The 14,656-nt window shown below is 38.8% G+C and overlaps 1 protein-coding gene across 1 annotated transcript in view; it reads left to right on the forward strand.

Moving 5' to 3' along the window:
* Positions 1–14,656, forward strand: part of LOC134612652 (protein DGCR6-like) — a 35,028-nt gene that overhangs the window by 358 nt on the left and 20,014 nt on the right. The window contains exon 2 of the mRNA XM_063457064.1: positions 12,129–12,289. Within this exon, the coding sequence (XP_063313134.1) occupies positions 12,129–12,289 (161 nt within the window). The remainder of the gene's footprint in view (positions 1–12,128; positions 12,290–14,656) is intronic.

The following is a 14,656-nucleotide window of genomic DNA, read 5'->3' on the forward strand; positions in this document are numbered from 1 at the left end:
GGAGCATGCTAATATGCAGTTTCCATTGGGTATTTAGCAATGTTATATTAGGAGAGTGAAAGGTTATCTTTTGTTTAGCTAGTGTCGTTTTCAATAATTTTCTTAGTATTACTATTTGTTAATACGTCACTTTGTTTGCAGATTAACTATGACTAATGTCATAGTTATAGTCAGTACACAAAAATTATAAATTAATGAAAATGTGGTCATTTACCAGGACAAATAGAAGTTAGATAATCTACTAGTTGAGGAAATCGCTAAAATGACAATGTAGGGGTAAGTTATCATCATGCGTGACTTTAAAGGACCACTATAGTGCCAGGAAAACAAACTCGTTTTCCTGGCTCTATAGTGTAATAGGTCCCCCCCTCCCCTCAGGGTCCCCCTTCCGCCAGGCTCAAGAGGGATTAAGGGGTTAAACACTCACCTTTCTCAGACGCTGGGGACTCTCTTCCCTCTTCCGACATCATCTGCCACATGCCCATGCGCAGCAAGAGCCGCGCATGCATTCAATCGGTCCATAGGAAAGCATTTCTTAATGCTTTCCTATGGACGGCAGCGTCTTCTCACTGTGAAAATCACAGTGAAAAGCGCCTCTAGCTAATTAACCCTAATGTAAATCATAATCGCTTCCAGCAGCTCTATTGGTATTGTCGAGGCATCGCTGCAATACCCCCCTCATTGCTGGTGGCTGCCGGAGAACACCGGGTGATTGCTCCCCCCGGACTGGAGCATGGAGCCCGGCAGTGAGGCAGAGCATCGGAAGCTATCAGGCAGGCTTCCAAAGCTCTGCCTGTACTGAGTACCTCAAGGGGTCAAGGTCACTCAGTAAATATAAAACATTTTTAAAAAATTAAATAATGTAAAAAAAAATAACCCTTCCCTCTCCCTCCTCATGTACTTATCGATCGATGCTGTTCCCCCGCCGGCGGTTGGTCTTATTCTTATGGGGGACGGTACCCTCTCTGCATATTAGGACCCCTCTAAAAGAGTCTCCACAGTGCTGCCAGCACTGGTTTGATGGGGGTAAATTACATTGGCCGGCTTCAAAAATGTCTCGAATAGTACATGGGTGCATGATGACCAGCTGTGAAAATTCCAAGTTGGAAAACTGGAATGCGCACCCTCCATTAAGGTCTTTTACCCCCAGAGAACCTGACACACCTATACATGGGCGGTATCACTGTACTAAGGAGATGTTGCTAAACACATATTGGGGTGTTCTTTGGCAATAACCCTTAACCCCTTAAGGACGCGGGACGGTTCAGGACCGTCATCGGCATTTTCCCATTGCCGACCGACGACGGTCCTGAACCGTCCTTAATTTAAAATGTACTTACCCGATCGCCGTCGTTCCCCCGGCGGCGATCGGCGGTGCTCCCGGTGTGGGGAGACTGCCTGCAGCCCAGACAGTCTCCCCATGGCGAATTAGGACCCCTGTGGCCATGTGATCGCCCAACAGGGCGACCACATGGTCACAATAGGTGTCCTAGTCTCTGCCTGCAGGGGGACTGTCTGTGCTGACAGGCAGTCTCCCTGCATGTGTAAAATCATTAAAAAAATTTAAAGTTAAAGTTAATAAAAAAAAAATATTATTATATATGTGTGTGTATATATATATATATATATATATATATGATATATAGACATATATTATACCTATATAATATATGTCTATATATCATATATATAATGTCATGCTAAGTGTATTTTTATATTAATATGTACATATATTAATATAAAAATACACTTATAATTAAATTACACACGTATATATATAATATATAATAACTATATATATATTGTATATATATATATATATTATTATAAAATACAAATAATAAGTAAATTAAATTAAATAAAAAAAATTAAAAATAATAATAAAAAATTAAAAAAAATTATATCTATACGAAATTTTATTCTAACTGTATTTTGATATTAATATATATATATTTATATCAAAATACACTTAGAATGAAATTGTATATATATCTATGTATATATAAATAAATAAAAAGAATACGAACTATTCATATGTCCATATAAAAAATTACATAAATAATTATATAAATATACACGTAGACTTCAAATATATAAATATGCATATATATTTAAATTCTACGTGCGTATTTATGTAATATTTTTACATAATGAAGTTATTTTATTGATTGCAATTTAAGGGACCTGCCTGCCAACCCAGGCCGAAAGTCTAGAGAATTTAATTTGCTATCACTGTATTTTACCCTGTAACGTTCTACGACACCCTAAAACCTGTACATGGGGGGTACTGTTTTACTCGGGAGACTTCGCTGAACTCAAATATTAGTGATTCAAAACAGTAAAACATATCACAGCGATGATATTGTCAGTGAAAGTGACTTTTTTTGCATTTTTCACACACAAACAGCACTTTTACTGATGATATAATTGTTGTGATACATTTTCCAGTTTTGAAACACTAATATTTGTGTTCAGCAAAGTCTCCTGAGTATAACAGTACCCCCCATGTACAGGTTTTATAGCGTTTTTGAAAGTTACAGGGTCAAATATATGGGTCAAATATTTTTACATTGAAAATGGCCAGGTTGGTTATGTGCCTTTGAGAGCGTATGGTAGCCCAGGAATGAGAATTACCCCCATGATGGCATACCATTTGCAAAAGAAGACAACCCAAGGTATTGCAAATGGGGTATGTCCAGTCTTTTTTAGTAACCACTTAGTCACAAACACTGGCCAAAATTAGCGTTCAATTTAGTTTTTTACTTTGTTCACACACAAACATATATGAACGCTAACTTTGGCCAGTGTTTGCGACTAAGTGGCTACTAAAAAAGTCTGGCATACCCCATATTGAATACCCTGGGTTGTCTACTTTAAAAAAAATATGTACATGTGGGGTGTTATTCAGCGATTTATGACAGATAATAGTGTTACAATGTCACTATTGATACATTTTAAAAATGTATGTTTTGAAACCGCAATATCCTACTTGTACTTATAGCCCTATAACATGCAAAAAAATAGAAAAAAGCATGTAAACACTGGGTATTTTTAAACTCAGGACAAAATTTTGAATCTATTTAGCAGTTTTTTTCATTCGCTTTTGTAGATGAGTAAAAGATTTTTCACATAAAAGTCAAAAAACGTGTATTTTTTTCAATTTTTCATCATATTTTTTCATTTTTAAAAAATTTAATTACATGAGATTATATAAATAATGGTATGTAAAGAAAGCCCATTTTGTCCTGAAAAAAACAATATATAATTTGTATGGGAACAGTAAATGAGAGAGCGGAAAATTACAGCTAAACACAAACACCACAAAAGTGTAAAAAGATGCCTGGTCGCAAATGTACAACATCGCAAAAAAAGTCCGGTCCTTAAGGGGTTAAAGTTCTCCGTACATGTGTTCTTAAATTGCTGGGTGTAAAAAAAAAAAAATGTTTTTTTTTTGGCATAGATTGGTGGTAAAATGGTTGCATGAAAAGAGTCAAAATACCTTAGGTCAGGGGTGTCCAAACTTTTTTCAGATAGGGCCAGGTTTGATGAAATGAACATGCGTGAGAGCCAACCATTTTGCCTGACATTCTTTGAACCATTAAAATTGAATGCTAAGTAACTATTTTATGCAAAGTTTATAGCAAACCACATACTTTTCATTTAATCTCTTTATTCTGTCTCTTTATTCTGTCTCTTCTCTCTTTATTCCATCCCTTCTCTCGTTATTTCGTCCCTTCTCTCGTTATTCCGTCCCTTCTCTCGTTATTCCGTCCCTTCTCTCGTTATTCCGTCCCTTCTCTCGTTATTCCGTCCCTTCTCTCGTTATTCCGTCCCTTCTCTCGTTATTCCGTCCCTTCTCTCGTTATTCCGTCCCTTCTCTCGTTATTCCGTCCCTTCTCTCGTTATTCCGTCCCTTCTCTTGTTATTCCGTCCCTTCTCTTGTTATTCCGTCCCTTCTCTTGTTATTCCGTCCCTTCTCTTGTTATTCCGTCCCTTCTCTTGTTATTCCGTCCCTTCTCTTGTTATTCCGTCCCTTCTCTTGTTATTCCGTCCCTTCTCTTGTTATTCCGTCCCTTCTCTTGTTATTCCGTCCCTTCTCTCGTTATTCCGTCCCTTCTCTCTTTACTCTGCCTTTTTTATTCTGTACATTTTATTCTGTCCTTCTTTATTCTGTACCTTTTTATTCTGTCCATTCTCTCTTTCTGTCCCAGCAGGGAGAAGGAACCAAATCGCACGCACAAAATCCTGCGAATCCCGTGACGTCCAAGAGATCACAAGAACGCAGATTGAGGTCACTGCACGTCCGTCTGCGTTCTCGTAATCTCTTGGCCCCCCAGTGAATCCCCGAGCGCCGCTCAGGACCGCGGCATTCAAAGATCCAGGGGTACTGAGCAGCTCTCGGGGATTCACTGGGGGCCACAACAGCTAGATTTACCAAATTAACTGTGGGGCCATATTAAACTGGAATGCGGGCCGGACTTTGGACATGACTACCTTAGGTTGTCTTCCTTTAAATAATATATACATGTATAGGGTTATTCAAGGATTCCTGACAGATATCAGTGTTACAATGTAACTTGCGTTCATTTTGAAAAAAAAAATGGTTTGGAAATAGGAAAGTGCTACTTGTACTTATTGCCCTATAACTTTCCAAAAAAAGCAACAAACATGTTAACATTGGGCATTTCTAAACTCAGGACAAAATTTAGAAACTATTTAGCACAGGTGTTTTTTGGCGGTTTTAGATGAGTAACAGATTTTGGGTGTCAAAGTTCGAAAAAGTGTGTATTTTTTTTTTTACACTTTTTTCATCATATTTTATAATTTAATTTATAGTGAATTATATGATGAAAATAATGGTATCTTTAGAAAGACCATTTAATGGCGAGAAAAACGGTATATAATATATATGGGTACAGTAAATGAGTAAGAGGAAAATTACAGCTAAACACAAACACGGCAGAAATGTAAAAAGAGCCCTGGTCCTTAACGGTAAGAAAATTTAAAAACTGCCTGTTTAATAAGGGGTTAAAGGTAGACTGATAATGTAATGGAGCAGCAGGAAATACAAGCAGAATTATTGGTTGTATAGGGAGAGGTATTAGCAGTAGAAAGAGGGAAGTGCTCATGCCATTGTACAGAACACCGGTGAGACCTCACGTAAAGGACCACTATAGTGCCCGCCGGGCTCTAGGGGGTGGAAGGGGTAAAATGTACCTCTTTTTCCAGCACTAGGCGGGGAACTCTCCTCCATATCACCGTCATTGGCTGAATGCGCATGCGCAGCACAAGCCGCGCGCGCATTCAGCCAGTCCATAGGAAAGCATTACTCAATGCTTTCCTATGGACGCTGGCGTCTTCTCACTGTGAAAATCACAGTGAGAAGCGCGGAAGTGCCTCTAGCGGCTGTCAATGAGACAGCCACTAGAGGCTGGATTAACCCTATTATAAACATAGCAGTTTCTCTGAAACTGCTATGTTTATAGAAGAAAGGGTTAATCCTAGCTGGACCAGACACCCAGACCACTTCATTAAGCTGAAGTGGTCTGGGTGCCTATAGTGGTCTATTAAAAATAATATCAATATTACTGAGAGGGTAGTGGATGCATGGAATAGCCTTCCAGCTGAAGTGGTAGAGGTTAACACAGTAAACTAGTTTAAGCATGCGTGGGATAGGGATAAGACTATCCTAACTATAAGATACGGCCAGGAACTAATGAAAATATTTAGAAAATTGGGCAGACTAGATGGGCCAAATGGTTCTTATCTGCTGTCACATTCTATGTTTCTCTAAGCATAGAACAGTTTATACTGGCACCATACAGATTTAATTCAATCAATGGTTTAGCAAAACATTCCTCCAGGTGCTTATCCTGCTCTTAGTCACATACGGTATATCCCCGCAGCAAGCATTTTGCATTATGAAATATATGGATAGAGTGACTGGTGTCCCTATGTTGATGCTTCAGTCAACATTGTAAGGGAAGATTACCCTGCTTGAGTAAGTGTCCATAGGCAGGGCCAGTTTCTGTGTAGTGTGGTATGGAGCAAAGAGGACACTGACCATATGTAAGGAAACCTAGTATATTCAATCCTCATTCGGTAGTTTCCTCCCGAATCGCCAGAGCATCAGTGAATATAGCTCTCCGTTCGGTAGATGAAATAGACGAAATCTATACGAATACAAATAGCTTTATAAGATAATTCCCTTAATAAAGCATATGAATCCCCAAACATCAGCCGAAGTCAAGAAGAAGGGTACACCAGAACTGGCTTTTAATGACCACACACAGGCTTTTATGCAAGTCCCCATGCAAGGGGACATCCCACAGGGAGGGACACAGTATAACCAATCAGTTACCGTAAAACACCCCAAGCACAAACATACAATTCCCTCCCCTAGTCCTGGAGATAATCAAGTCTGATAAAGTAATAACTTGATTATCTCCAGGCAGAAAAATCTCAATTTTCCCCAATATTCAGAACACCCCTTTATACATGGGGTATCTCCACAAATAATATTATTATTTATTATTATTTATAAAATATTTTACCAGGAAAGATACATTGAGATTTCTCTCGTTTTCAAGTATGTCCTGGGTCCACAAATCATTGCATTGTTACAGTTAGTGTACAATAAAATACAAAAACAATATTAATATACAATATATACAAAATTTAACATAGAACAGGTAGGAAATATATAATCAACCATGACATGTATATGTCCCCTGATAGCCCCGATCTGGGTGACCAACATATTCAACTTTCACCCAGATCGGTTCAGGGGTTCTCAAAAAGTGTGGAAGTCCTTTGTGACCGGCTAACCGTGAGCTGGCTGCCCAAAATAGTTCCAGGAGTTTGGGTGGTTTTGCCGGTCTATTCAGTAAAGGGGTAAAAACCGAATAATTCCACGAATGGATTCCCCTGGCTCTTAGCAGCGATTGTTCCCCTCATTCAAATGCACAAAAGTACTGAATAGCGCTCTTCTAGCTATTCGGGAAATAGAGATCCAGCGTTCGCTTGTTGAGACCGATGTTCGGGAAGTCGAGTGTCCGATTTTAGTTCCAGACAATCGACGACCAAGTCCAGTTGCCTTTGTTCGCCTGAAAAAAGATGGCTGCCATTTTCTCAGCCACATGGCGTTCGGTAGTACGAACGCTGGCTGCACAGATAGAGGGTTCAATTGAAGCATTCTTTGAAGTTTAATTATCCAGGGGGTGGTCTCTGTTCGGTAGTTATATCTACCGAATGAATATGGAAGAAATATTATACATAGAGAGGGATTTTTTCACACCATATATTTAATTGTGCACTGTTGTGGTCATGGTGCCACAAGTGCCTTGCCCTCTCTACCCAATATAAGGAGTCAAACTATTTAGTAATGGTTTGACTGCTTACCCTGACTTCAATCTTGAGCTTGAGAAAGACTCTTTGGGGTCAAAACATTGCAGTACACTCTCCCAATAATTCTGCATATTCTTTGAACCTTGAGTGCCTGGAACATCTTTTGTCTTGCAATTTTCCTTAAAGCCGCTCTGTCACCAAAAATAAACTTATTTGAGCTTAACCCCTTAAGGACCAAACTTCTGGAATAAAAGGGAATCATGACATGTCACACATGTCATGTGTCCTTAAGGGGTTAAAGGACCACTATAGGCACCCAGACCACTTCAGCTCAATGAAGTGGTCTGGGTGCCAGGTCCATTTAGGGTTAACCCTGCCTGCTGTAAACATAGCAGTTTCAGAGAAACTGCTATGTTTACATATGGGTTAATCCAGCCTCTAGTGGCTGTCTCATTGACAGCCGCTAGAAGCGCTTCCGCTTCCGCGCTTCTCACTGTGATATTCACAGTGAGAAGACACCAGCGTTCATAGGAAAGCATTGAGAATGCTTTCCTATGGACTGATTGAATGCGCGTGCGGCTCTTGCCGTTCATGCGCATTTAGCCAATGACGTCGGAAGGAGGAGGAGAGTCCCCAGCGCCGAGGGAGCCCGCAACACAGTCCAAAGTTACCAAAAGACTACTTTATCTCATGGTAAAGCCTGTGGTTGATAAATTTTTTGGTAAATCTCAGCAGCTGTCACAAAAGGTCTAATATGCAAAGACCCCACAAACTGACTGATCCACCATAACCCCTTAAGGCCCAAACTTCTGGAATAAAAGGGAATCATGACATGTCACACGTCATGTGTCCTTAAGGGGTTAAGATACAGAAGGCATAAAAATAGGAAACCCTTTAAAAAAAAAAAAAGGCAAGTGGCAAGGTCTGTTTTAAGTTTTATGTTCTGCTACTTCAAACCCTCAAAATGTGACATTCTAACTTGCTATCCTGTTACACTCTCTACGTCACTACTGTAAAGGGATTCCATAGTGTTAGGACTACAATGTTTTATTCCTAACACTATAGTGCCCTTTGGTGTGGGTGTCCCCTCCGATGTCCCCTGGTGCTGGGTCACACTTTGCCTCTTCCAATGTCATCCAAAGGGTGAGACCTAATGCGAATGAGTTACGAGTGCATAGGCCCTCCCCATTGGAAAGCATTGCCTCAGTGCTTTCATGTTGGGTTTTCACTGACACTGGAGGTCCTCGTGCATAGCGTAAGAACGTCCAGCATCATTTAACAGAGTCAAACTCCTTTAGAATCCAGGAAGAGCATCTAGTAGCTGTCTTTTAGACAGTCACTAGAAGCAGTCTTAGTCCTACAATGTAAAACATTGCGATTTTTGAGAAACTGCAATGATTACTTTGCAGAACTAAGGGGGACAGAGACTACAGTGAGAAGAAGTGGTCCGGGTGCCTATAGTGTCCCTGTAACATGAATTAAACGTTGCTGTAATGTTGGTATCATCATGAAGTGCCTCAACAGAAAAGTGTGTGTGTGTGTGTATATGTATGTATGTACGTACAGTAAAGCATAAAAATCTAAATCTTAATTTTTTATCTCCACTAAAACTCTACTTGCTATTTTTTTTTCAAGCACCCAGACTAAACTAACCAAACAAAAAATAATATTTTTATAACCCTAAATGCATTTCTTACCCTATTTCTAACTGCAACAATAAAGGTAATAACTCAGAACTATGCCTGGTAGTATATATTGGCTTTCACTTGGCTTCCAGAGCAGTCACAACAAGCAATCAGTGTGTATTACTAGACTGTTGACTTCTGTAAAGGAATACAGCAATAACCATGATCTGGTAAACTGATATCAATATACTGGGACAAGAGAACGCCTCTAGCCACTTTGATCAGATTCTTGGGGAAACGTCACATTTGAGGTATCTAACGAGCACAGTCCCACCAGGACTCACTGAGACCTTTCAGGTTGCCCCACACAGTAATGGACAATTCATTGATCGTGTCTTGGTTCCAAAGTGATTAGATTCCTTACTTGTGAGTCATTAGCAGTAGCCAGTTTTCCCAGCATCACTGAAACACTCAATTAATGAAGCTTTTAAATGGCTAATTTACAGGGTTCGTTGGCCATCACCGTATCACTTCATGGCCACTATGCTGTAATTAAACCAAAGTTTATTGAATACTATACCACTAGACTTTATTTACCGACTATAAATCTTGTGTTTTTATGCTCTAAACTGGGAATTGGGGGCAAGCCAATTGCAGCTTTTAACTACAAAAAAAAAAAAAAAAACTCTTATTATATTTGCAGCTCTGTTACATAGTTACAATCTAAATTCTGGATAAAAATAACAAAGATGTGTCTATAGTTGATATGGAGAGTTTTTCCAGTCGGCTACATTAGCCTTTTTTGCATAAAGACTTTTTTTGTTTGTTTTTTTGTATATATTATTTTCTTCTTACAGAAAGTAAACCTCTGTACACATTCATATGAAGCTATCAAAGTTATTGTATTGTATCATTTGAAATGCATTAAACTTGTCTAGATGCTTGAAGTGTCCCTTTAATAGACTAATTCAAAGCAATGCTAGGTGCTCAAGATAAAAAGGCAGGGAGGTACAGCTAAATTTAACAGCAGTACTTCTAAATTGAAATGGAAAGGAAGTATCAGAGTGGATAATAAATGCAGATACTGTGTGCCTGATTAGTCCCAAGTGGAAATACTTGCAATTATGTGATGTTCGTGGCTAAGTTTTGAAGCTGAATGTTGGTCATTTGCATTTTAATAAGCACTTGTCAGAGGAAGCAATTATTTCTCCATCTCACTTGAATGAAAAGTATAGCTCAATATCCGTAAATAATAATTGTAGACTATTTTATAATTTAAAACGTGCATTAGTTTGGAAGCCCATATCAGTACGTCTTTAAAATTGTACAGTAGTTTTCTATAACTTCATAACTATCTGTATTTTTTTGTTTTTTTTTTTATTTCAAATTTTTGGAACACAAAGGCTGCAAGCTGCTGATCTTGTTGATTTAGTTTTAGGCCTCCCAATTGGTACAATTTCAGCGAGACATATACTATTTTAGGACCCTATTCCCTATTCGAGGGAACTGTCCCCAGCAAGCATTGGTCAAGCACTTGTGCAGCACTCTCTGCATGGTCATCCATGTGTGAGGTTGACCTGGGGGCTGTTACTCAGCCTCTTGTGCGTTGACTGCAGTCTAACGCAACCCTTCTGGGGTCCTGCCATTTGGGGCATAGCCTACCACCCTGTACTGATTGCATACCTACCAAAGTTGGGGGCTATATAGTTTTGTCTCTCTAAGGAACCCTATTCACTAAGTGCAAGTGTAAATAAAATACAGGTATGTTAGTTGGTCTTTTGCATGGAACATATAAAAATAACGATAATATGGTGTTCTGCCTGTTTTATTCCCAAAATATTGAAAGGTGTAGAAAATGTTTATGACCTTCCTATTTTCTTTTTTGATTCGCCTATAATTATGAGAAGTGTTGATATGAAGGAATATTTGCCCTGTTCTTAATTTTGATAAACTGATGCTAATGGGTAAACATTTTGCTTTTTGATGTCAAAATATATATATATATATATATATATATATATATATATATATATATATATGTGTGTGTATGTATGTATGTATGTATATGTAATCATTTTTATTTATTTGCAAATAGGTTGGTAAATTAGCCCTTTCTGACTATCTTCTCTTTCTACACAAAGCATAGTAGGTAGACACTGTAATAGTTTCATTTAATTGGATTAGTTATAGTTCCTGGACTTTCCTGGCACTCCCCCTCCATTCAGTGCTAAACCATTTTCGAGCAGTACTGAATGAGGATGGTCCCTAGATTTCCATGGCCAGCCCCCACTGGAGGTATGAGTAATGCAGAGAATAAACCTTTCCTTGTAGCCATACCAATTCATACAGGCACCTGTGGGCACTGTGATAACAGATAGAGTTCTGTCAGCTGACAGACAGTTTTAGCCACCCATTGCTGCTCCGACTAATGCTTTCTCATTAGCCCAAGCAGCACAGAGGTAATCAGCTGCTGGGGACTTGTTTAGCATTAGAACAATAAAACCGGTTTAATGGTGAATGGAAGTACAGCACCAAGGGACACAAGACACTGTGTAACTACTTCAATGAAATCAAGCAATTACAGCATATTACTAAACAACCATAACTAAAACCTGTCCATCTTGGTTATTCACTGGATTGAGAATTATAGGGAATTTCAAGTGAACTTCATATTTAATGCCAAAATGCACTGGAAGAATTTTTCGAGTACTTCCAGTTTAGCGGTTTTGACCTTAAATTTGAAATTCACTTTGAATTGTTGCCAATTCTTTGAGTAGCCATTAACCCTGTGAATGTGATAAAGATCCTTTGTATAAAATCCAAGGGGAAAAGGTGCTTCACAAATGTAACCAGACTTTAGCACCTTGGGCCAAAAGTTGGGGTTTAACCAGCATTTTCATTATAAAGCAGCACATAACATGCCACTAGTACATACCGGATGTACAGTTCATGCATGTATAAGTACACATGCTTCCTTATGGAAATAATTATATCTCTCTCCTCATTTGCTACTCATTAATGATGGCAAGGAGGGAGGTATAGAGAGGAGAACCAGAGATAAAGTGTCTAGGAGGAGCAGGATGTGTGCATATTAAACTGTTTGTAGACATGTAATTATTTTGTTTGTTTAATATTTAGTTATTTCTGGTTTTCTAGCTCCTGCCAGCAGCGTTTGTCTCACACCATTCTTAGTGATCTGGCTTTGGCTCTCATTGATGGTACAGTTTTCGAAATAGTACAAGGTCTGTTGGAGATTCAACATCTAACGGAGAAAAACCTTTACAATCAGCGATTAAAGCTTCACGCAGAGCACAGAGGTAACGGCAGGTCAACACTTGAGCACCAATATATTTCTGCAGTCTTGGGAACAGTCTATGGTTCCCAAGTTTTTTGTCAAATCATTTTGGGTAGTTAAGCAAAAATTACCATCCAAGCCTTGTGGATTGAGCAACACTTATTGTATATACAGTGTGTGCTATTTTGTTCTCTACTTTTATTGCATATGCTCATGGAGAGGACACAAGCCACACACACATTCTTGTGTGGGGTTCGTACCACTCCACATTTATTATTAGGAGAAAAGCAGAGGCTTCAATAAATGTGAGTTAATTTATATTCATCTTACCGATCAAATTATTACTTACTCAACATACTACGCTATAAAGGCATCTATTCTGTTTTCTGCTTTACCTGTTTACATTCTACGGCACACTGAGCCTGGACCAAGACACAAACCTCACATTCTTAGGTGAGGATTGTACCACTCATGCACTTCAAGTAGAGCTTACTTACAGCTCTTTAAAGAGTAAGTGTATTTCTTATTCTATCCTTGAGTATCCCTAACATACTACACTATGTACTTGTCTTTGTTCATTTTTTTGTTACATATCGCCTACACCTGAGGACACCCCTACAGCGCTACTCCTACTTCCCTTCCTAACAAAAACATGTGACTCTCTCTAACACCCATGGAACACCTTGGTAATGGGTAATTTGCTGTTCTACATCATCAGTTATGTCAACTTGGATAGCAGTGATGGGAAGAAAGGGCTGTGGAGAGTTAGACCCCAGTTCTCAGCCTACCATTGCCTTTAATGTTGAATAAAATTGATTCTGATAAAGTAGAAATGTATATTCCGCATTATTAAGGCAGCTGAAGGGCAGTCTTTGGGTGCTGGGCATTGGCACATATGCACATTTTTTATCACACAGTTTGACTGGAAAAAATGTGTAGGCACGTATATACTCTTTAATCTATATCTTTCACACCGCTTTGTAGTTGTTATGGTACTTAAAAGGTCACTGTAGGCTTTTGGGGGACTCTTGTTTAGCATTAAAAACATTAAAGGGACTTTAGAAGCACCCAAACCACTTAATCTCAATGAAGTGATCTGGGTGTAGAGCCCTGCTGTTTTAACCCTGCAGTGAAAAACATTGTTTTGTAGGTACAACAATGTTTTTGTTGCAAAGTTAAACACACTTCTAGTGCCGGTCTTCCTGAGTCTGATTCTGTTCTCATTCAAATGCTGCTCAGTGATGCGATTGCCATGCATGCACACTAGCCTGTCAATGCTTCCCTATGGGGAATTGCAAGGGGGAAGGGGTGACCTTAATAGTTATTAAGAGACTATAGTTTTAGTAATAAATATTTGTAATTCTAACGCTATAGTCCTCCTTTAAACATGATTGGATGCTGAATGGAAGGACAGTGGCAGGGTATTCCAGACACTATAACGACTTCAATAAGATTAAGTAGTTACTGTATCTCTTTTGCGACAATCCCTATAACGTAAAAAGGACCTACCATCACAATATTACTGAGGTGTTGTGATGATTTGTTTAGGGTAATTCATTATAAATGTAAAAAAACTATATACCAGTGGTAGTCAACCTTTTTTCAACTACCGCCCACTAATGCATCTTTTTGGTTGAAAAAATTTACTTACCGCCCACCAGTTTTCGCGCAAGTGCGGAATATTTTTTTCGAAAGGAGGGTGTTTTAAAAAAAATAAATGTACGTACATTTATCTTTTTATTTCCAATTAATGCATGTTTATAATGTTTTTAACTTTATAAAGTTTAATGAGGAAACAATAAAGTAAATTGAAATTACCTTTACTAGTGATTAATGAGATCCTTGAGGTTGATGCTGCAAGGCTAAATATTTGATATCTGGTTCGATTTTCTTAAGGAACAAACGAAGGTCTCCTCTTTCGGTGATATTCAGACGACTTCTCTGTTTGCGCATAATATGATTTCTCATCTGTGCGTCAGCTCCCCTCTTCTGCCTCCTCAATTCCCCTCCCCACCTTTTTTTCCCCCCCTTTTTTTTTTTAACCTTCCTTATAGCAATGCCCAGTAGGCAGGCTGAGCTAGGTATCCCACTATAACAGACTGGCACACATACATACATACATAGATACAGACACACATACATACATACAGACAGGCACACACACACAAGACATACATATAAAGACACATACACACAGACAGACACAAGAAACAGACACACATACATACACACACGACACATACAAAGACATACATACAGACACACACACACACGACATACATACAAAGACACACATACAAAGACGCAAGACATGCATACAAAGACACACACACGACATACAGACATACACATACATAAGACACACATACAGACACAAACAAGACATACA

Source organism: Pelobates fuscus, chromosome 5 (assembly GCF_036172605.1).
Source record: "Pelobates fuscus isolate aPelFus1 chromosome 5, aPelFus1.pri, whole genome shotgun sequence".
Taxonomy (NCBI): domain Eukaryota; kingdom Metazoa; phylum Chordata; class Amphibia; order Anura; family Pelobatidae; genus Pelobates; species Pelobates fuscus.